We start from the raw sequence: 20931 nt of genomic DNA on the forward strand, positions 1-20931 counted from the left end.
AAATATAGTTCCTGATAGTTCCTGATTCATATGTAAATGCTGATTCTCATTTAAAAGAAAGAATAAAGGGGTTTTCTGTTTTAATCACCTTCTTTTCACCCCATTGGTGAGGAAGGTATGTCTACCACACAGTTTGGGGGACAGCAAGTAATGGCATCTGTCACTGGACAGATGGATTGACAGATGTTTATTAGTCACATATACTCCTAAACCAAGGAAGGAGGGCAGTGCCAGCCATGCAGGCCTCACCAAGGTTGCCCTCAGGAACAGAGGGAGCAACCAGGGGCTGTGGAGAGTGGGTTATCCCCTGGTTTCCCTAGAAGGTTATGGCATGCTTGTTTAAATAATTTCATGGCTGACAGGGAACTGAAACCTGTTATTCCAGGCTGAGCAGGGTTACATGTGGCCCCCTGACAAGGAGCATTGTTTAGCTGTGGGACCTTATCCAGGAGAGCAGATTCAGGAAGGGAACTTGCAGATAGGCTGTTCAACGCCTTCTCAATTTTACCAAATGTCACAGCTGCACATAATGTTGAACTTTAATGTTAGTCTTTACACTGCATTTTCTTGATTAGGATAGGGCTCAGTCACAGGCCAGCTATTTCTCATGAATATATATGTTTGTATATAACACAGTGTATCTTCATATCTGCTCTATAAATTTGGTTGGGTTCAATGAGTAAAAGTTACACCACAGGATTTGGATGGAAATACTGTCAAATGTTATCTTCTTCAAATGAAATTAAACATGGTTAAAGGCCACACTGAGACTGGTAAGAAATCCAGTATCAGTTGTTTAAGGGGTCCCTCCCTATTCTGTTTATAGAACAAAGCAATTGCCACTCTCTCTGGCCGGTCAGTGATGGAGCCTCCACACCTTACATGCCATGCTGAGTCATGGGGCATCTCCCCAGGGTTCTAGCGCCAAAGAGCTCTGTCCTCCCTGGCAAGACCTGGTCATCTGTGCCTGTGGTCTTTCCAATTCAAAGACACTGTCCTAGGTCCAGGGGCACTCCAGGTACAGAATCCACAGTCCAGGAACCCCTACCAGGCCCTTCAACTCATGGGAGCCCTCAGCCAAGAAAACAGGATGTAATATTGTCTTAGAAGTTTATTCCATCTTATCAATTTCTCAATAAACCACCTTTCCTTGCATCATTTTAGTCATTTTGGTATAGGCAAATCTTTTTGTTCCAGGACCTTGTTTTATTTGAAAGGTAATACAATGGTTCACATTTCTATAAAATTCACCCTCTCTTTTGTAGCTGGTCTTTCTGTGTTAGAGACTCTGGTTTTATAGGAAAACCTTTTCTGGTCACATAGACCATTCCTCCTGAACTTCACCACAGACCAAGAGTTCTTTTTCTGAAACTCCACTCCATGCAGTTGGTTCACAGCTCAGGGAGAAGTACATAACTTGTCCATGAAGTTTCCCACAAAATCAATGAGTTCCAGATTCCCACAGCGCTGGTCTTCAGGGTCTCACTGGGGATACATACATTATTTTATCTTTTAGCTGAAAAAAGCAGAGAAATGCAAGGTCTGTGGGGATGAAGGAAAACTCTTCAAGTGCAGTCGTTGTGCCAGCTTCTTTCATGGGGACTGTCACATCCCACCTGTGGATCCTACGAGGTTTGTGAGATACAGACCCCTCTCCATCTATGGACCTTCTTCCTTCCATGCACACTCCCAATGCAGAGTCTCTCCTTGTGTCCTGATGGAAAATGAGCAGGGTCAGAAGTACAGGGTCCAATGATATGATGTAGGGAGCTGTTTAAAGATACTGTCAATGTAAAGGTAATGTTCTCCTCTCTCCCCAGGGAGGTTGAGACTGGTAGCTGGGTTCCTTGCCTACATACCACTACTGTCCTTTTCAGAATTTTCCCACCTCAGACTCCTATTCACAGGAGCATAAATTCTAGTTGTCTGTGTTCTGTGCTTATTCAGAAAAGGCATGAAACAAAGATATTTTTCCTCATTTTGCCATGTTCTCAACTGGCTAATAGAGGCACAAGGACCCCAGGGGTTAAGGCCCATTTCCAACACTAAGACTTGTTGGGCATGGCTACTTGTGCTCCCAGCAGCTTAGAAAGAGAAAGGGGAGCCCATCACTCACCCAGACACCATATTACACCCAGTAAACTGCTGCTTCTACTCTAAGAGCCAGGGTTACCACATGAGAGTCCTGGAGAATCTTGGAGGTGTCCCCTCATTCCCTGGCTGTGCCCATCAGCTATGTCTGAAAGAAGAATGGCAGCTGTGGGAATGGAGGTGTTTCTGGGGCTTGCCTTGCTCACTTATATCTGACATCTCAGGAACAATTGGAAATGTACCTTCTGCAAAATAAAAATATCTTCACGAAATCAGCAGCAAGACAGTGAATCTGAGGTCCTGGCAAGACCGATGAGGCCTGAAGAGAAGATGGTGAGTTGAATTTGTCCCAAAACATCTCTTTTCTGCACACATGAGAAGTCAAACAGTCATGGGTGAGGGCAAGAGTTTCAAAGGGTGCTTGCTCTTCTGACCATGCCTCATCCATGCTGAAAATTCACCAGAACCTGTTTGAAGAAAGAAAAAGAAAGAAAAAATCTCAGCTATTACATGTTAGTGTCCAAGAACAATCCCTGTTTGGGAAAACTTCCAGTAGACTACTGTGTTCATGTATCTGCCTAGACATGCATTTGGGCTCACTCTTGCCAAGTTGCTTTTCATTCACAGTCTCCTTCTTTGCAGAAATGTGAATTCCTACTCCTAAAGGCCTATTGCCATTTCGAGGGCAACATTTTTCCAAATATTCCACATGAAAATTATGTGAGTAACAACGACAAACCATGTATAGGCCCCATAATGTTACCCAACCTTGACACAGAGACTGTGGAATCTGTGATCTGAAGCCCATGGGAGGGGGAGCATGAGCTGCTTTTACCTTTACCTTGTATTTCCTCTAGATTTTATGGGAATCCACAGAATGTAGACATTGAACTTTGTCAGTAATGCTCCTATTGATATATTTTTCATCAGTTTCAAAAGGCTTCTCAATGCCTAGAGACACTTAGGAGATTGGATGAAATCAAGAATAGTCTAAATAAAGGATGTTATGCCCAAGTGGAGGGGTTTGTGCTTGAAATGAACAACATCTTTCAGGATCCTAAGGTAAGGGGCTCTCCCTACATCCATTTCATTTTCTATACATTGAGTCACTCTGCCTGCATTTCCTGGTACTGGGAGATTTTAGAGTTTCCCTCATCCTATGACAAGCCTATACAAGCAAGGATTCAGGAAGTGACTGGGTTTTTTAATTGAGGATTTAAGCTCACCAGAGAGAGCAACAGTGAATAAGGAGTTGTCCCTGCCACCAGACTCCAGGCCACTGAGAGCTAATTCCTCTCCTCAAAGGTGACAGGTGACCATTGAGAACAGTGGTGTCCTCCCTGCTCAAAACCTAAGGAAAAAATTCCTTCCTAAAGTCATGTTATCCTTCTTACCTCTCCCAAATATACTCAATCAGACCTCTCAGAGGTCCCAAACTGCAAATTCCTCTGCATGTAAATGAAACATATAACATATCACTAGAGGGGAATAGAATTGACAATGTGAGAGGAAGACCACTGATTGTCCATCTGTAATATTTGATTGTTACTAAGACCTTAGATTACTTTTCCAACTCTCACTGAAACAAACAACCCAAAACCAATGACTGAGAGTCCTCTATATAGTAATTATTTCCCATTTCTGTCTAGACAACAAGAGTTAATCATGCTATTAGGAAACAAAAGTTACTCTTACCAGCTTGAGATTTTTGTATTGTTTTGTTTTGCTTTGTTGGTTTGTTTTTGCTTGTTTTTAAATATATTTTTATTGATTTCAAAGAGAAAAGCAGAGGGAGATAGAGATATAAACATCAATAATGAGAGAGAATCATTGATCAACTGCCTCCTTCACGCCCCACACTGGGGATCGAGCCCACAACCTGGGCATGTGCCCTGACCAGAAATAAACCATGACCTCATGGTTCATAGATGGATGCTCAACCACAGAGCCACACCACCTGGGCTTAGCTGCTTGAGTTTTTAAACTTAATCTGTTTAATGTAACTTACTCGTTTAAAACAAGAGTTCTGATCATTTTCCAATGCACATTGTCTAATGACACTGATATTGTCATTATTTTTTTCTGTGCGTTTTTTCCCCAGCACTATGACTCCGACCTAACAGAAGAGGAATTTAAGAAGAATTTCAAAGACGTCTTTGCTATTCAGTAAACAAATCAGAACAGTTCACTAGTGTAGTGGATGCTGTTGATACCCTGGGAAATCTCACTTTCAGGCAGATTTCTCATCCCTGCTGTTATGTGTATTGACTGCTTATGCCATCTCTCCCCAGTATATTTCTTTGGGCCAAATGGAGGCATATTCACCTGAAGGTTAAATCTCTTTGTCCTGGGGGCTGTTTCCAGCACCAAAGTTGAACCAACCATGTGGAGTGATTCATGTTCCTGTGCTCCTCAGGGAATCAGCCTAGAGCTGGTCTCCAGCTATGACCACATCCTTGCTTAGCATTTCCCAGCACAGTGTCCTGCCTCCCTTATCCCTTCTCCTCCTGAGAAAATTCTCACAATAAATCACTGGCTAAAGAGACTTTGTCTCAGGCTTTGCTTTTAGGGAACCCAACTTCACATTATGGTCTAGCAAGTCAGACCTAAGCATGGAGTTCTGAGTTGGATCACTGTCTAGCCAGCTGGCAACAGGTGGAATACTGTTAGTCCCTGAGGTACTAAAACAGTGCAGTTGCAAAACACATTCACCTGTATGAATGAGATATAGGGGAAGAGGCAATTGTCTAACATTTACAAAGAAATAGTAACTGTAAGAACTGTGTGATTAGGTGGCTATTTCTTTTTTAAAAACTATTTTACATATGCTTTTATTAATTTCAGCGGGAGGGGAGGAGAGGAGAGAGAGAAACATCAATGATGAGAGAGAATCATAGATTGGCTGCCTCCTGCAAACCCCCTACGGGGATTGAGCCTGTAACCCGAGCATATACCCTGAACATGAATTGAACCATGGCTCAACCAGAGCCATACCAGCCTGGCTAGGTGGCTATTTCTAAGCTCATTTAAAGTGTTTAAAAGAGTACATGACAAGCTTATATGTTAACTACCACCTGCATCTGGAAGATACACAATAGAAGGCCTGGTGCAGGCCCTAATTTTAAGAATGACGGACTTCTGCCCACCCCGAGTGTCTCAGTTGGTTGAGCATCCTCCTGTGAAGAGAAAAGTTTGCCTCATGGCACATACCTGGATTATGTGTTCGGTCCTGGGTCAGGATGAGTATGAAAGGCAACTGAGAGATGTTTCTCTCTATGTCTCTCTCTCCCTCTTCCTCTGTCTAAGCATGTGCTTGGGTGAGGATTATATATTAAAAAAAATAAAAGAGGAGAGAACCAAGATGGCGGCATAAGGTATAAACTTGTGCATGCTGCCCCCCACAACAACATCGAAACTACAACTATAAGACAAAAAAGCTATCATCCATAACCACGGGAAAGCTGGCCGAGTGGAAGTTCTACAACTAGAAGGAAAGAAAGAAGCACATTGAGACCGGGTAGGAGGTGCAGAGGCACCAAGAACAGAGATACAAAGGCGCGTGTGAGGCAGGCTGCACCTGGATGCGCCTTTTTTTCAATTGGAAGGAGATACAAGCTCTCAAATGCACTGAGCTCGTTTAAGGCGAGATTCTGGGGTCCCAGACTCATACAGGGAGAAACTGGACTATCTTGCAGCGGTTTGGAAAGTGAGGGTGGCTTTCTCACAGAAATGCTTGCAGGGATCATTGTTGCTGTGGGGGCGCTGGACTGCAGAGATGTGGAGTCGCGGAGACATGGAGACACGGAGTTGCAGAGACGTGAGGAGTCCTGGAGACACTGACGACAGCCATTGCTGTTTGCTCTGTGATTCTCTGAGACCCCGTCCCACTCAAATTACATCCCCTCCCAAGCTGTGCTCAGCGGCGCAAAGGAATCACCTGGGCTTTTGCAGCCTAATCTAACTTCAGCTGTGTCAGAGAGCTCCAAAAACTTCCAAATCCCAAACAAAGAGGAGAAACCTGCTGATATCACTGTAGCTCCTGCTGGGTGGACTCATACATTGGCTGACTTGGAGATCCAGGAGCCAGGGTACCCCTGTTCAGATACCAGATTTCAGCTCCTCACATCCATAAGGGACACACTCAAGAGGCAGACAGAATCAGTGAGCACCAAAGCCCCACTGAAGCAAGTCCTGCCTCATAAGGGTGTCTCTAGCACAGCAGTTCTTCTTATAGACACAGTGGGTCCTCACAGTCAGCCAAAAATGCGAAGACAAAGAAACATGTCACAAATGAAAGAAATGGAGGAAAGCAAACTAATGGAGGACATAGAGTTCAGAACCACAGTTATAAGATTACTCAAGAATCTTCTACAAACTTCCAAGGAACTTAGTGAGACCTTCAAGGATCTTAATGAGAATGCCAAAAAAAAAATGGCAAAGGACCAGTCAGAAATTAAACATACACTGACTGAAATAAAGAATAATATACAGAGATCCAACAGCAGACGAGAGGATCCCAAGAATCAAGTCAAAGATTTAAAATATGAAGAAGCAAAAAACACCCAACCGGAAAAGCAAAATGAAAATAGGATCCAAAAATATCAAGATAGTGTAAGGAGCCTCTGGGACAACTTCAAACGTACCAACATCCAAATTATCGGGGTGCCAGAAGAAGAGAGAGAGCAAGATACTGAAAGCCTATTAGAAGAAATCATGACAAAAAACTTCCCCTACCTGATGAAAGAAATAGACTTACAAGTCCAGGAAGCGAAGAGAACTCCAAATAAGAGGAATCCAAAGAGGACTACACCAAGACACATCATAATTAAAATGCCAAAGGCTAAAGACAAAGAGAGAATCTTAAAAGCAGCAAGAGAAAAACAGTTAGTTACCTACAAGGGAGCACCCATACGACTGTCAGCTGATTTCTTAACAGAAACCATGCAGGCCAGGAGGGAGTGGCAAGAAATATTCAAAGTGATATATAGCAAAAATCTACAACCATGATTACTCTACCTAGCAAAGCTATCATGTAGAATTGAAGGTCAGATAAAGAGCTTCACAGACAAGAAAAAGCTAAAGGAGTTCATTACCACCAAACCAGGATTATATGAAATGCTGAAGGATATTCTTTAAGAAGAGGAAGAAGAAAAAGGGAAAGATAAAAATTATGAACAACAAAGGAACAACAAATACATATCTATCAACAAGTGAATCTAAAAATTAAGTCAATAAAAAAATCTGATGAACAGAATAAATTGGTGAATATAATAGAAGCAGGGGCATAGATAGGGAGTGGACTGAAATTCTCAGGGGGAAGGGGGTGTGGGGGGTGCGGGAAGAGATTGGACAAAAATCTTACACCTATGAATGAGGACAGTGGCAGGGGGTAAGGGCATGGGGTGGGGTGGGAACCAGGTGGAGTGGAGCTATGCGGGGGGGGGGGGGGGAGGGAGAAGAGCAACATCTGTAATAATATGAACAATAAAGATTTATTAATTTTAAAAAAAAAGAATGATAGAACTTCAGAGAAGACTGAATTCTAAGCTCAGCTTGGCCTCTTGTGCCCAATCCCTGATAAAGAAAACATCAAGCACTGAAACTCAGAATGGGGTTTTCTAAGTAGATGCACCTGAGAACTCTGAATTCTAGATCCTTCTGAACCCACTGTCCTGCAAGAGAGAACCCTGTCCCTGTTGCTAGACAGACCACTGCCCTAACCACCCCCCACCCCCGCATTTTGCCTGAACTAAGATTATACAGAGTTTTCTCAGCAAGACCAAACTAGGAATATACTAGATGAGCCTGCTGGCTGAAGAGATAGTTTACTCCAACAGAGCTGCAGGTCTGGCCAACATGTACTAACTGTCACAGCAAGATGAGTAATTTGTGTAATGGGAAGCAATATGTCATCCAAAGAGACTATCAATAGATGATCAGATGGCTGAAATAGGCATCTGCCATCCCTATTTTATATTCTAACATAGTTTTTCCAGGATTCACTCCCACACACAACCACTGAGCCCTGCTGGCCAGCCAGTCCTGGTCCTTTAGAAAGCTAATCCAGAGAACCCAGATAGCCATGGTGACAAGCCTATGGTTCAGGTGACCCATGGAACCATATCTATAACTCTATCTTATTAGCAGAGCCCCGCCAATGGCCTATCCAGTTGATTAATACAGCCTATGCCCTCATCCATTCAGGCAGCCTAGCTTCACCCAATGAGAAATCCTGGAGGTGACTCTGCTCAACGTGGAACAGTCTCTATCCCCATCCAATGCAGTATGCCACTGGAGGACCCTCTCAATCAGAAAATTTAGCCAATAACCATGTCCAACATCAGAGAAAAGCCAGAAAGTTAACTTATTGTGAAGCCCACCCTGTAGCACAGCCAAATTCAGGGAACAACCAATGGCATCACCAGATCTCAGATCACAATCGAAGGCCCAGTATGAGTGTGAAGCCCTTATAGTAGCCCCAACTGAGCATTAAGTCCAGCCAGAGACACCATCAGACTAGGGAACACAGCTTGAAACTCTACCCAACCAGGAGCTATTGCAGAGCCCAGCCTGTAACGCTGACAAATTACAGAGTGCAACATTTGGCAACAACATACCACAAAACACAGGCTGAAACCTCCCTCAACAAGAGGTGATTGTAGAGCTCAGAAAGTGGACCCATTAAGCCCCAGAGTACAGCCAGCAGTTGTGCCTGATCAGGGAGCCCAACCTGCAAGTTCACCAAACCACAGAGCTCAGCCATCATCCAACCACCAACCACAGAGCACAGGCACTGGCCTTCCCAACTGAGACCCTGATGACATGCCCATCTTCCCATAGATGCTATCAGCTCTCCTGTACTGTATTCCAACCTGAGCTGACTAATGAAGGCATTTTTCTGGTGAAGTGAACCTGTAAAGTTTATGAGAGGAGATTGCTTATTTATGTGCACTGATACCAAACAAAGGGAATCAAGGATCATGGATATTCGGGTAAACATTGCACTACTACAAAAAAAATAAACTAATAAATTCTAATAACTACCCTTAAAGAAATGGGGGGGATATATAAGATGTCTGACAAAGAATTTAGAAAAATCCTCTTAAAGAAGTTCAGTGAACTATAAGAACCCATAGACAGACAACTTAAAAAAAATGAACCAAATGAGAAGTTTAACCAAAAAGAGAAACTATAAAAACAAACCAATCCAACCAGAAATTCCCAGTCAGGGCACATGCCTGGATTGGGGGCTCGTTCCCTAGTGGGGAGAGGGTGTGCAGTAGGCAGCCAATAAATGATTCTCTCTCATCATTGATGTTTCTATCTCTATCTCCCTCTCCCTTCCTCTCTGAAATCAATAAAAATAAATTTTTTTAAAGTCTTAAAAAATAAAATAAATAGGTAAAAAGGACTTTTTAAGTGGCCTGGAACAAATTTATTGAAATCAATAAGAATAGCTATTCTGGAATCTTTAATTTAGGCAGAAGTCCTTTGTGCATTCTTCTCTGAGTGTATCCCTCTGAGTCTCTCTGTGCAGGGACAGTTTAATTGATCCTTCTCCCCTGGTGGCGCTTCCTTATGACATCCCTCTCCTGTTTCACAACCACTGAGTCTTCACGAAGCTTCAGGGGCCACCTCCACTGCTTCTGTTCCATTCAGCAACTCTGAGATCCCATCCATGGATCCTCCACTCAACAGAAGCACCCACTTACAAGCCAAAAGAAGCAAAGGCCGCTGCCCAATGGCCACCTTCTGTGTGCTGAGTGGAGATCATTAGAATGAGCTAAGTGTATGACTTTTCTGGCTACATATGCATCGCTTGTCTATGCTAAGGTTCAGGACATTCACCAACCGGTGGTCCGAAGACCACTGGTGGTCCGTGAGGTCCAAAAGGGTCACCATGATTAGTAATGGATGAAGGGGGAACTTGCAGAAATATTAAGAGTGGAGCTTCACTGTTCATTCAATGGCCTCCTTCACTGGTACATCCCAGCTTCTTGTGGTGCCCAGCCCAGCTAACACTCTGGGTCTCACTGGGAGACCCCAGGTCGAGGTAACTCCCAAGAAACATCCCTCCCCCTTCCTAGGGGCAGGACTGAAACTTACAGCCTTGCTTTTTTCTTATGAGGCAAGTCTGATGTGGAAATGCCTGGTCCCAGTGATGGCAGCAAGATTCCACCAAGATTCCCGGGATTAAACGTGGTGAACCCCATAAAAGGTCAGCCTGATTTTTCAGTCACGCAGTTTGACATCCGAGTCAATAAGAGTTGGGTGAGGCTAAGACACTAAGGTTTCGATCCTCCAGGAGGCAGAGAACCCTACTGGTGGAGGAAGGTGAAGACAATCCCCCAGGGGGACAGGGGTTGGGGCATGGCAGATATGATACCCCACAACTTCCTTAAAATCTCACATTTTCTCTTAATCAGTCACTCTATGTCATTCATTTTTTAACTTGTTTAATAATTTTAATTGCTTTACATAGCTCACAACCTAGTAAAATCAACATTCCTGGCAGGGATGTCAGAATGATTCTCTTGAGTGCACCCTAGGAATGCCAGTCTCAAGCCAAGGAGGAGCAGGTTTGAGCAGTTTTGTCTCCAGGAAGGTGAAAACGGCAAGGTCACTATGGGGCTTCAGAACAGAATGAACCTCTCTGGGAAACAGAGGGGTTCTGAGGGGGTGGGAGGGGCCACAGTTTAGGACCCTTCTCCATTTTAAACCCATACTTCTCTGTCCATGTCATAAGCTGGTTTTTGTGCTCATGAACTGCCAAATATCAAAATTACCTCAGAATCAAATCCATAAGTCATTTCACCTTTATTTAGATAGAAATAATGGTGCTTCTGTTGCTAATTTATAGGGTTTAGATATACACAATCTTGAGAGAACAGGATAACATGTCCCCCCTTCATCCATTACTAATCATGGTGACCTTTTCGGACCTCGTGTACCACCAGTGGTCTAACAATCTTTAGAGATAAGGGATTGTTAGTTTGGGTTTCTCTAAACAGGCAATCAGATGCAGTTCTAAAGAGGCTGTAGGTTTCATTCCTGCCCTCATGGAGGGGTGGGGGATGTTTCTTGGGAGTTACCTTGACCTGGGTCTCCCAGCTGGTCCCGGAGTGTTAGCTGGGCTGGGCACCACAAGAAGCTTGGATGTACCAGTGAAGGAGGCCATTGAATGAACAGTGAAGCCCCACTCTTAATATTTCTGCAAGTCCCCCCTTCATCCATTACTAATACCATGCTCGACGAATAGGGGGAAGTGCAGATGTGGCTGGAGTCAAGTCTGGGAGGAAAGGGCTACCCAGCTGATGGTAATGGGGACTCTTAGACGATAAAATGAGAAATGTGATGGCAGTAACAGGGTCCTTCCTTTGTTTGTGTCCACACCGTGTGTCTGAGGCTGGGTGGTCATGAGAGAGAGGCATTCTGTGGTTTCAGGGGGTTTCAGGGTGTGTGGTGCTAACCAGCAGTAACCAGGGTACCGTAATGGGGTGACCCACAGAGACAACCACCAGGGACTCAGATCAAGATTTAGGAGCCTTTATTAAGCTGGCCAGCAACTACAGTTACAGCACTCTGCCAAAGCAAAGGCTGAACTGCAGTGCCAACTACAGGAGTTACAGCATTTGTATTTGCAAAAACCACAAAGTTAGTTAAAAGCCTTGTTTACACAATTTGTTCCCGACATAGTACAGCATCAGTACAGTGACCACTTTCCTATCTATGTGCTCTAGGAACAGAGTACAGCGTGCCGAAACCTGGCCGAAGCGCCAGCACATTCTTATCTATGTGTTTTAGGAACAGAGAGCACAGCATGCCATGCCTGGCCGAAGCGCCAGATATGCAGCCCAGCACAGGTACCACGAAAATCTATCCTTGTTCCGTTCTGGATACAGGTCACTAACTTCCCCTGAGGTGGAGCCCAGGGCTCCAAATAAAGGGCTGTAGTGATGGTGGCGACTGTGGGTTGGGACAGGCTATGGGGCCCTGATCCAGCCTCCTTCCTCTTCGGCATGCAGAGTGGTGTTTCTCATGCATAGCCCTAGACCTTCCGAATGTGGCCCAGATAGGATTACTGTGCTCCCCTATAGTCTCCTACTCTTCTGCATGCCTTAACTTAACCTCATTCCTTAACCTCTTCTTCCTCTGCCCAGATATCTCTTCCAGACCCCTTTTCCAAGGATTTGGTGCCTTCTCTATAGAGATAATCACATTTCCCCTCCAACAACCCATCTGGATTCTTACCAGCTTTGTAGGAAGACTCAGGAGTCCACAACTGTACCCACACTGAACCCAGTCACAAAGGTTCTACTAAGTTCTACCACACCCCAGTCCCTAAAAACTGAAATATTGCCATTGAGTGCCATCAAGTCTACACAACCATGCAATTGCCAGGGGTATGATTCCCCACCTCTTTACCCATCTAGGGCATAAATGGACAAGAACTCAAGGAGCAAGACATACACCCAGGTGCTTGACTCCTTTCAAGGTGTTTGTTTCCCCGCCCCCCCCTACCCCCTGCAAAAAAGAAAAAAAAAAAAATGCATGCCTTTCCATCTGAATTCCAAACCAACTGACAGGCAAAAACATGAGACAGATGGGGAGCAAAATACCAGCTTTCTTCCTCATAAAAGCTGGGGACATGGTTTGGTTGTGTGTCAAAAAGTAATTCCTCAATCTGAACCCCAGAACTGGGCTTATCCACAAGGCCCAAGGCTGCTCCAATCAACCACACACATTCCCCACACCCCAGGTCGCTGTCCCTGTGCACTGGAGCTCAGAGGAGCACAGAGCCTTTGCCCTCCAGCAGGATGAGTCCAGGGAGACCCACCAAGGAGCAGACTCACCTTCACAGAACTCCCAGCCTCAGAGACTCCCTAGGAAGAAAGGAGGGCAAGGGGGCCAGGAGTCCTGCTGACTGATGGGCCACATCCCAGAAGGGGCCATCGGTGTGGGGCCTGAGTGCTCCCACTTGGGTCCCAGGTGCCCCGCCTCTCCATTTCTGCATCACAGAGGTGCCAGGTCTTCATGCTCTGCACCAGAGGCTGCTGATGCTGTTGCCTTCGCTTCCTCCTGCCCCTGAATTCTCAGGTCTGAGACTCTGCCTCCTCTCATAGACAAACCCTGTCCCCACAGGATCTCCCAGGCTAGAGACTCAGCCCATTACTGTGGTCTGAATGGAAGCTGCTCCTGGTGAACCTAGGGAAGCATGTCCCCTGGGTTTTTTCTCTGCCCCCTGTCCCTTTTGAGTCACTGCCTCTCCTGCTCTCCAGGTTTCCAGGTCCATAGCTAGACTATTTTCCTGTTTTTGGAGTCATTGCTCAAACAAGAAGACTCCTGGGGGCTGGCCCTGCCCCTCCCCTTGGGTCCTCCTCCCCTTGACTCCTGGTCCTGACTGTCTCTTTTTGTCCTCCATTCCTACTGCCACATGTCCTGATGGCTGAGAACTACTGCGGGGCTGCAGAAGGAGGGAGATATGTCTGAAAACACTCCGAAAGTTAGTTTCACTTCTAATTTCCCCATTTGGGAGGAGCTCTCCCCGGGTGATTGTACACACTTCCTGCTCAGGGCTGGGCAGCCACACTAGACACAGGCTGGGGACACAGGAGGGCTCCAGGCCCAGAAAGGGCCCAGGGCAAGACGATGGCCAGTGGGGGCACTGAACTCAGCACCAGGTCAGTCTCTGTCTCCCTTTAACTTTTTCTCAGGTTGTGCTGCTGCTTTGGTGTCATTAGACACTCGTGTAAACATTGACCTCATCCTGCTTTACAAGAACACTCTTGTGCAATGTAATGAAATGCAGGAATACAAGTGAGGGAATCAGATCTTTAAACTGCAGAGGGACAGCTGCTGGTGTGAGTGCAGCTGCCAACACCCACAGAACTCTTGTCTTACAGCTACTGCTCAGCTGGCAGCCCATCTAGACTCAGCTGTCATTTCTGATGCTTTGAGACAGTGATTTGTTATTTTTTCATGATGTCTGAATGCTCTCATTTCCCTCAGTCCCCCTTTGCCTTAACCTAGGCTGTTCTAAAGTAGGTACTTTAGAAATATAAAATTCTAGATGCCATGGTCTCCTACCTGAACTGAGGAGTGGTCAGCCTGGGCTTATTCCCATCTCTGGCTAAGGTTCTGGGTTCTTCCCCCAGGGATCTTAATCTAAGGGAGTAAAAGGAAGAGGAAAGACAAGATGGGAAAGAATAATGTAGGTTGAGTATTTTCATCTGTACTTTGAATTTCTGCTTATTAATGGGTTATATCTCTGACAAGGCAGTGGCTAGAAATTCTGTTCTTTTCTCTAGTAATGGGTCAGAAATAACATCCTATATAATAAAGCAGTGATATGCAAATTGACCATCATGCCCTCTCACATGATGGTCACTCCCATGTAGTCACAAGATGGCTGCCACAAGATGGCCTGCAGGGGAGGGCAGTTGCGGGTGATCAGGCCAGCAAGGGAGAGAGGCCAGTTGGGGGGGGGGGAGACCCGGCCTTCATGGGAGGGCAGTTAGGGACAATTGGACTGTCAGGGGAGCAGTTAGGCTTCGGCTTTGATCATGCTGGCAGGGGAGTGGTTAGGGGGTGAACAGACTGCCAAGCAAGTGAACAGTTGGGAGCCAGCAGTCCCAGCTTGTGAGTTGGACATCCCCCGAAGGGTCCCAAATTGGAAAGGGTGCAAGCTGGGCTGAAAGATAGCCCCCCCCCCACCGGTGCACAAATTTCGTGCACCAGGCCTCTAGTTATTTAATATGTTTTATTGGATATCTTTTTAATACAAAAGAAACACATTACACAATCTTGGTCATAAAATTTTAAATGACATGGATGTATGTAGAAGGAAAAAGTTCTATTTCACCACCCACCCCACTGTAGCTTCCAATTCTGGTCCTGTTGAGTATTGTGGGCATGGCATTTTATATCTTTCTCTTTAAATTTACACATATAAGTTATTTTTCTAAAAAATAATATGTGTTTTGTTTTTTGTTGAATAAGATTATTTTTTAGAAACCATTCTGCATTTTACATTTAAAATTTTTTAATATTAAAATTATTAGAGGTCTTTTCATGTTAATAAACATATGGATCCTCCTCACTCTTAACAGCTGCATATTACACCATGGAACTGATATACCAAAATTTTTAAAATTTTTAAATTATGTTCCATTTAAACCATTTATTTTCATTTCAGTTGTTTACTGTTACCAAGAAATCACAATAAATAACAATTATACATATATTTTTTTGCATATGTACAATTGTTTGTCCTATGAAAAAACCAAAAGGTAAAATTGTTTGAGGTAAGGAGTACTAATATTTAATTGTTTACAGATCCTACCAAATTTCCTTCCTAGTGGCTGAAACACTATATTCTGCTACCATTAGCCATGAGCCATCTCTCCACACCCAGACTTCACAGAGGTGCCAAATAAGGGAATGCATCCTGTTCATTTGCATTCTCAGATTACATGGTCGGTTGAACAGGTTTTTGTGCCTATTGGCCATTTACAGTTAATTGCCTGGTCTGTCAATTGCTGGTTTATTTTGGGCCAATGTAATCAGTTGAGATGATTGTCCTTTATTTAATGGTAAGAGAGTGTTTGCTGCCCTAGACAGTTTGGCTCAGTGGATAGAGCATCAGCCTGTGGACTGAAGGGTCCCAGGTTCAATTCTGGTCAAGGGCATGTACCTTGGTTGTGGGCACATCCCCAGTAGGGGGTGTTCAGGAAGCAGCTGATCTATGTTTATTTCTCATCGATGTTTCTAACTATCCCTCTCCCTTCCTCTCTGTAAAAAATCAATAAAAAATAAAAAAGAGAGTGTTTGCTATGTAGTTTGAACTTTATAAATATACTTCCTTGTCTTTTAACTGTTTTATGGTGGCTTATATCTTATTAAAGCTTTCAAATTTAGAGCAAAAAATTATTATAGTACTGATTTTATAAGATAGATGCACCCTTATTATTACAAACTAGGGGCCCAGTTCATGAATTCATGCACCTTGAAAGGAACTGTGGGCCATGAGGCTGTGGTGGGCACAGGGGCAGGTCTCAGTCCATCCTCCCCTCCCACCATGGCCCCTGATTCCCTGTCTGCCATCAGTACTGCTCCCACTGCTGCCACTCCTATGTGCTGACGGTGTTGACCCTGCATGCACCTGCTGACAGCGTCAAGCAATCGGGACCAACGCCAGCCTCCAGCAGCGGGTGCAAGCAGGACCGGAACCAGCAGTCAGTGTCAGCAGCGGCTCCAGGGCTGGCAGCGGGTGTGAGCAGGGCCCATGCCAGCAGCAGGTGCAAGTGCCAGCAGGGACCACGGCATGTAGGAGCAAAGAATTTTCAATAACCACCAGAGGCTCGCCCCAATAATAGTGACCAGTGTCCTGCCTTGGTCTGGTGCCCCTGCTCACCTGCTTCACCATCTCGCCATGGCCAATGCCCGCTATGTTCCACATTCTGCCACCTGCTGTCAATGGCTGCCATGTTCCATGCACACCCCCTGGTGGCCAGTGCACACCATAGTGAACGGTTGTTCAGTTGTTCAGTTGTCCTGCTGTTCAGTCTATTTGCATATTAGCCTTTTATTATATAGAACTAAAGTCCCAGTGCATGAAATTCATGCACACTGAGGTCCCTCAGCCCAGCCTGCACCCTCTCGCAATCCAGAACCCCTCAGACAATGTCCAACTGCCAGTTGGACATCCCTCTCAATCCGGGACCGCTGGCTCCTAATTGCTCATCTTCCTGCCTTCCTGATCACCCCTAGCCACTCACCTGCCAGCTGGATCGCCCCTAACTGCTCGCCTGCCTGCCTGATCACCCCAACTGCCTCTGCCTGCCTGTCTCATCGCCTCTAACCACCTCTGCCTTGGCCCCCACTGCAGCAGCTTCATCTGGAAGGACGTCCAGAATGATGTCTGGAAGGTCATTCAGCTGTCCAGTGTATTTAGCATATTACACTTTTATTATTATAGACTAGAGGCCTGGTGCACAAAGTCAGTTCTCAGGGGAGGGGTATGGATTCAATTGCTCGATCAAACCTAACATTCCAGCTTTTTTGTTTTATGGAATAGGGACAAAGTTCATATCTTCTGTATTTACTTCCTGCTGAGGGTGACATCAAGATCACAGAGGGTTGGACTTTGATAGTAGTCAGCTGGATGAGTGGTCAAAGCAGCATGATTTCCCCCAGGAAACTGGTTGGTGAAAGCTTGAAAGCAGTCCTGCTGAGTGACAGGAAGTAAAAGCTGGTCCTGAGGTTGTCACAGTGTCACTTGTCTGGTTTTGCTGTTTTTCTGGGCCTGGAGCTGAAATACAACTGAGGCCTGGGGTTATCTTAGGGTGATACAACTTAGGGTTATCTTAGGGAGGAAAAGATCAGAGGTCTTATTTGCCTGACTAGTTATTTGCTAGGGGAGGGTAATTTACCCTGGGGGCAAGGTTCTTATTTTCCCAGTTTTAACCCTTGCTAGGCATCTGGAGCTTTCTGCCCTGGTGAGTTTCTACACCTGTACCTGGCCCAAATTCCTTGCTTTGGGGGTCAGAGGGATGATGAGGCCTGGGCACAAAAGGAGGTTGTGATGGAGTCTAGGGGTGGAGTACAAGTAGGGCTTGTAACCTGGTGGAGACAAACTATTTTATAATTTTAGTATTATTGAGGCAAGAGCTAGAAGAACAAGAATTATGACAAATGGTCTGCTGGAGGGAAAGAGACATTAATTTGGAGGGTTGTAGTCTAATATACCAAAATGAGGTTTATTCTCAAATCATTTACTCTTAAGTGTCCTTAGTTTAGGGAAGATAAGATTTTCTATATGTCTACAACTGCTTGGTATCTGGATTTTCTAGAGGGTTGCAAACTGCTGTTATACTATCTCAGTTTCCCTGTTCTGCTTGTTTTAACATTTCTCCTTCTAAAACTTTCACGAATATTCTTACAACTTTAACTTACTCTCTTTTTCCTTCAGAATGCATGTCCATGCCTTATCCCTCTATTGTCAACTCTTAGAAATCTTAATTTTCCAATGATAACCAAAAAGTAAACAGCCAGCATATCTCTCTCTTTTTAAATTGGTTTTTTATTGTTTAAAGTATTACATATGTCTCTTTTTCCCCGATTGATCCCCCCCCCATGCCACTCCTTCCCCTGAGGGCAAGCCCGCACCACCCCAGTGTCTGTGTCCATTGGTTATGCTAATATGCATGCATGCAAGTCCTTTGGCTGATCTCTAACCCCAATTCCCCTGCCATTTGTCTCTGGATCTATTTTTGTTCATCCGTTTATGTTGATCATTATATCTTACAAATGAGTGAGATCATGTGATATTTATCTTTCTCCAACTGGCTTATTTTGCTTAGCATATGCTTTCCTGTTCCATCCATGCTGTTTCAAATGGTAAAAGTTCCTTCTTTTTATAGCAGCATAGTATTCCTTTGTGTAGATGTACCAGAGTTTTCTAATCCACTCCTCTGTTGATGGGCACTTAGGCTATTTCCAAGTCTTAGCTATGGTAAATTGTGCTGCTATAAACACAGAGGTGCATATATCCTTTCTGATTGGTGTTTCTGGTTCTTGGGATATAATCCTAGAAGTGGGATTACTGGGTCAAATGGGAGTTCCATTTTTAATTTTTTTAGGTAACTCCATACTGTTTTCCACAGTGGCTGCACAGTCTGCATTGCCACCAGCAATGCAGGAGGATGTTGTTTTTTTTCTCCACATCCTCGCCAGCACTTGTTGTTTGTTGATTTGTTGATGATAGCCATTCTGACACGTTTGAGATGGTATCTCATTGTTGCTTTGATTAGTGACTTTGAGCATGTTTTCATATGTCTATTGGCCTTATGTATGTCTTCTTTTGAAAAGTGTCTATTTAGTTCCTTTCCCATATTTTGATTGGATTGTTTATCTTCCTTTTGTTAAGTTGTATGAGTTCTCTGTAAATTTTGAAGATTAAACCCTTATTTGAAATAGCATGAACAAATATGTTCTCCCATGTAGTGGGCTTTGTTGTAGTTTTATTGATGGTTTATTTTGCTGTGCAGAAGCTTTTTATTTTGATGTCGTCCCATTTGTTTATTTTCTCCTTAGTTTCCATTGCCCTAGGAGCTGTATCAACAAAGATATTACTATGACATATGTCTGATATTTTGCTGCTATGGGTTCTTCTAATATTTTTATGGTTTCCCATCTTAAATTTAGGTCCTTTATCCATTTTGAGTTTGTTTTTGTATATGGTGTAAGTTGGTGATCTAGTTTCATTTTTTTTAATGTGTCTGACCAAATTTCCCAACACCATTTATTGAAGAGACTATCTTGACTCCAGTGTATGCTCTTGCCTCCTTCGTCAAATATTAATTGAGCATAATGTCTTGGTTCAATATCTGGGTTCTCTGTTCTGTTCCATTGGACTATATATGTTTTTATGCCAGTACCAGTTTTGAGAACCATGGCTTTGTAATATAGCTTGTTATCTGGTATTGTGATCCCTCCAATTTTGTTCTTTCTCAGGATTGCTGTGGCTATTCAGGGTCTTTTTTTATTTCAGATGAATTTTTGGAGAGTTTGTTCTAGGTCATTGAAATATGCCCTTGGTATTTTAATGGGGGTTGCATTGAATCTGTAGATTTCTTTGGGTAGTATGGACATTTTAATGATGTTGATTCTACCAATCCATGAACATGATATGTTCTTCCATTTGTTTATGTCTTCCTCTATCTCCTTTTTCAATGTCATATAGTTTTCCGAGTACAAGTCTTTTACCTCCTTTGTTAAGTTCATTCGTAGGTATCTTAATTTTTTTTTGTTGCAATGGTAAATGGGATTATTTTTTTTCTTTTCTCTTTCTGTGAGTTCATTATTGGTGTATGAAAAGGCCATAGATTTCTGGGTGTTGATTTTGATTCCTGCTACATTGCTGAATTCATGTAGTTTTCTGATGGAGACTTTGGGGATTTTTATGTACACTATCATGTCATCTGCGAATAAGGACAGTTTTACTTCTTCTTATCCAATTTGGATGCCTTTTATTTCTTCTTCTTGTCTGATCGCTATGGCTAGCACTTCCAGTACTGTATCGAAAAGGAGTGGTGAACGTGGGTATCCCTGTCTTGTTCCTATTCTTAGGTGAAATGGATTTAGTTTTTGCCCATTGAGTATGATGTTGGCTGTAGGTTTGTCATATAAGGCTTTTATTAAGTTGAGGTATGACCCCTCTATTCCCACTTTGCTGAGAGTTTTTATCAAGAATTGGTGTTGGATATTGTCAAATGCTTTTCTGCATCAATTGATATAATTATGTGATTTTTATCTCTCAATTTATTTATGTGATGTATCAGATTTATTGACTTACAGATATTGTACCATCCTTGCATCCCCGGAATAAATCCCACTTGGTCATGGTGCATGATCTTTCTAATATAATGCTGGATCTGTTTTGCTAGAATTTTGTTGAGAATTTTAGCATCTATATTCATCAAGGATATTGGCCTGTAGTTCTCTTTTTTTGTGATGTCTTTATCTGGTTTTGGAATTAGAGTAATGCTGGCTTCATAAAAAGAGCTTGGAAGTGTGCCTTCATCTTGAATTTTTTGGAATAGTCTAAAAAGGATAGGTTTTAGTTCTTTGAATGGTTGGTAGAACTCCCCTATAAAGCCATCTGGACCAGGGCTTTTGTTTACTGGACAATTTTTGATTACTGCTTCTTACTGCTTCAATTTCTTTGGTAGTTATTAGCCTATTCAGGTTCTTTTATTCTTCCTGACTAGATTTGGGAGCTTCTTTTTTTCTATGAATATGTCAATTTCATCTAGGTTGTCCAGTTTGTTAGAATAGAGT

At 43.7% G+C, this 20931-nt stretch overlaps 1 protein-coding gene and 1 long non-coding RNA gene across 4 annotated transcripts in view; one reads left to right on the forward strand and one right to left on the reverse strand.

Annotated features, from left to right (window-relative positions):
- The window catches only part of LOC102425711 (nuclear body protein SP140-like protein), a 310769-nt gene extending 306148 nt beyond the window's left edge, over positions 1 to 4621 (forward strand). For 2 of the 3 annotated variants that reach the window (XM_023762206.1, XM_023762209.1), the window contains 5 exons: positions 1517 to 1632; positions 2316 to 2424; positions 2734 to 2811; positions 3022 to 3153; positions 4193 to 4621. In XM_023762206.1, coding sequence (XP_023617974.1) covers positions 1517 to 1632; positions 2316 to 2424; positions 2734 to 2811; positions 3022 to 3153; positions 4193 to 4261 — 504 coding nt within the window. In that variant the 3' untranslated portion in view covers positions 4262 to 4621. The remainder of the gene's footprint in view (positions 1 to 1516; positions 1633 to 2315; positions 2425 to 2733; positions 2812 to 3021; positions 3154 to 4192) is intronic. The other variant, XM_023762184.1, reaches the window with a different exon arrangement.
- Positions 1186 to 13497, reverse strand: LOC111827881. The gene is made up of 2 exons (XR_002831630.1): positions 12945 to 13497; positions 1186 to 2558 (listed from the first exon to the last, which is right to left on the reverse strand). It is a non-coding gene; the product is annotated as an uncharacterized LOC111827881 (long non-coding RNA).
- Between the last annotated feature and the right edge of the window lie 7434 nt (positions 13498 to 20931).

Source organism: Myotis lucifugus, unplaced genomic scaffold, assembly GCF_000147115.1.
Source record: "Myotis lucifugus unplaced genomic scaffold, Myoluc2.0 scaffold_3, whole genome shotgun sequence".
Taxonomy (NCBI): domain Eukaryota; kingdom Metazoa; phylum Chordata; class Mammalia; order Chiroptera; family Vespertilionidae; genus Myotis; species Myotis lucifugus.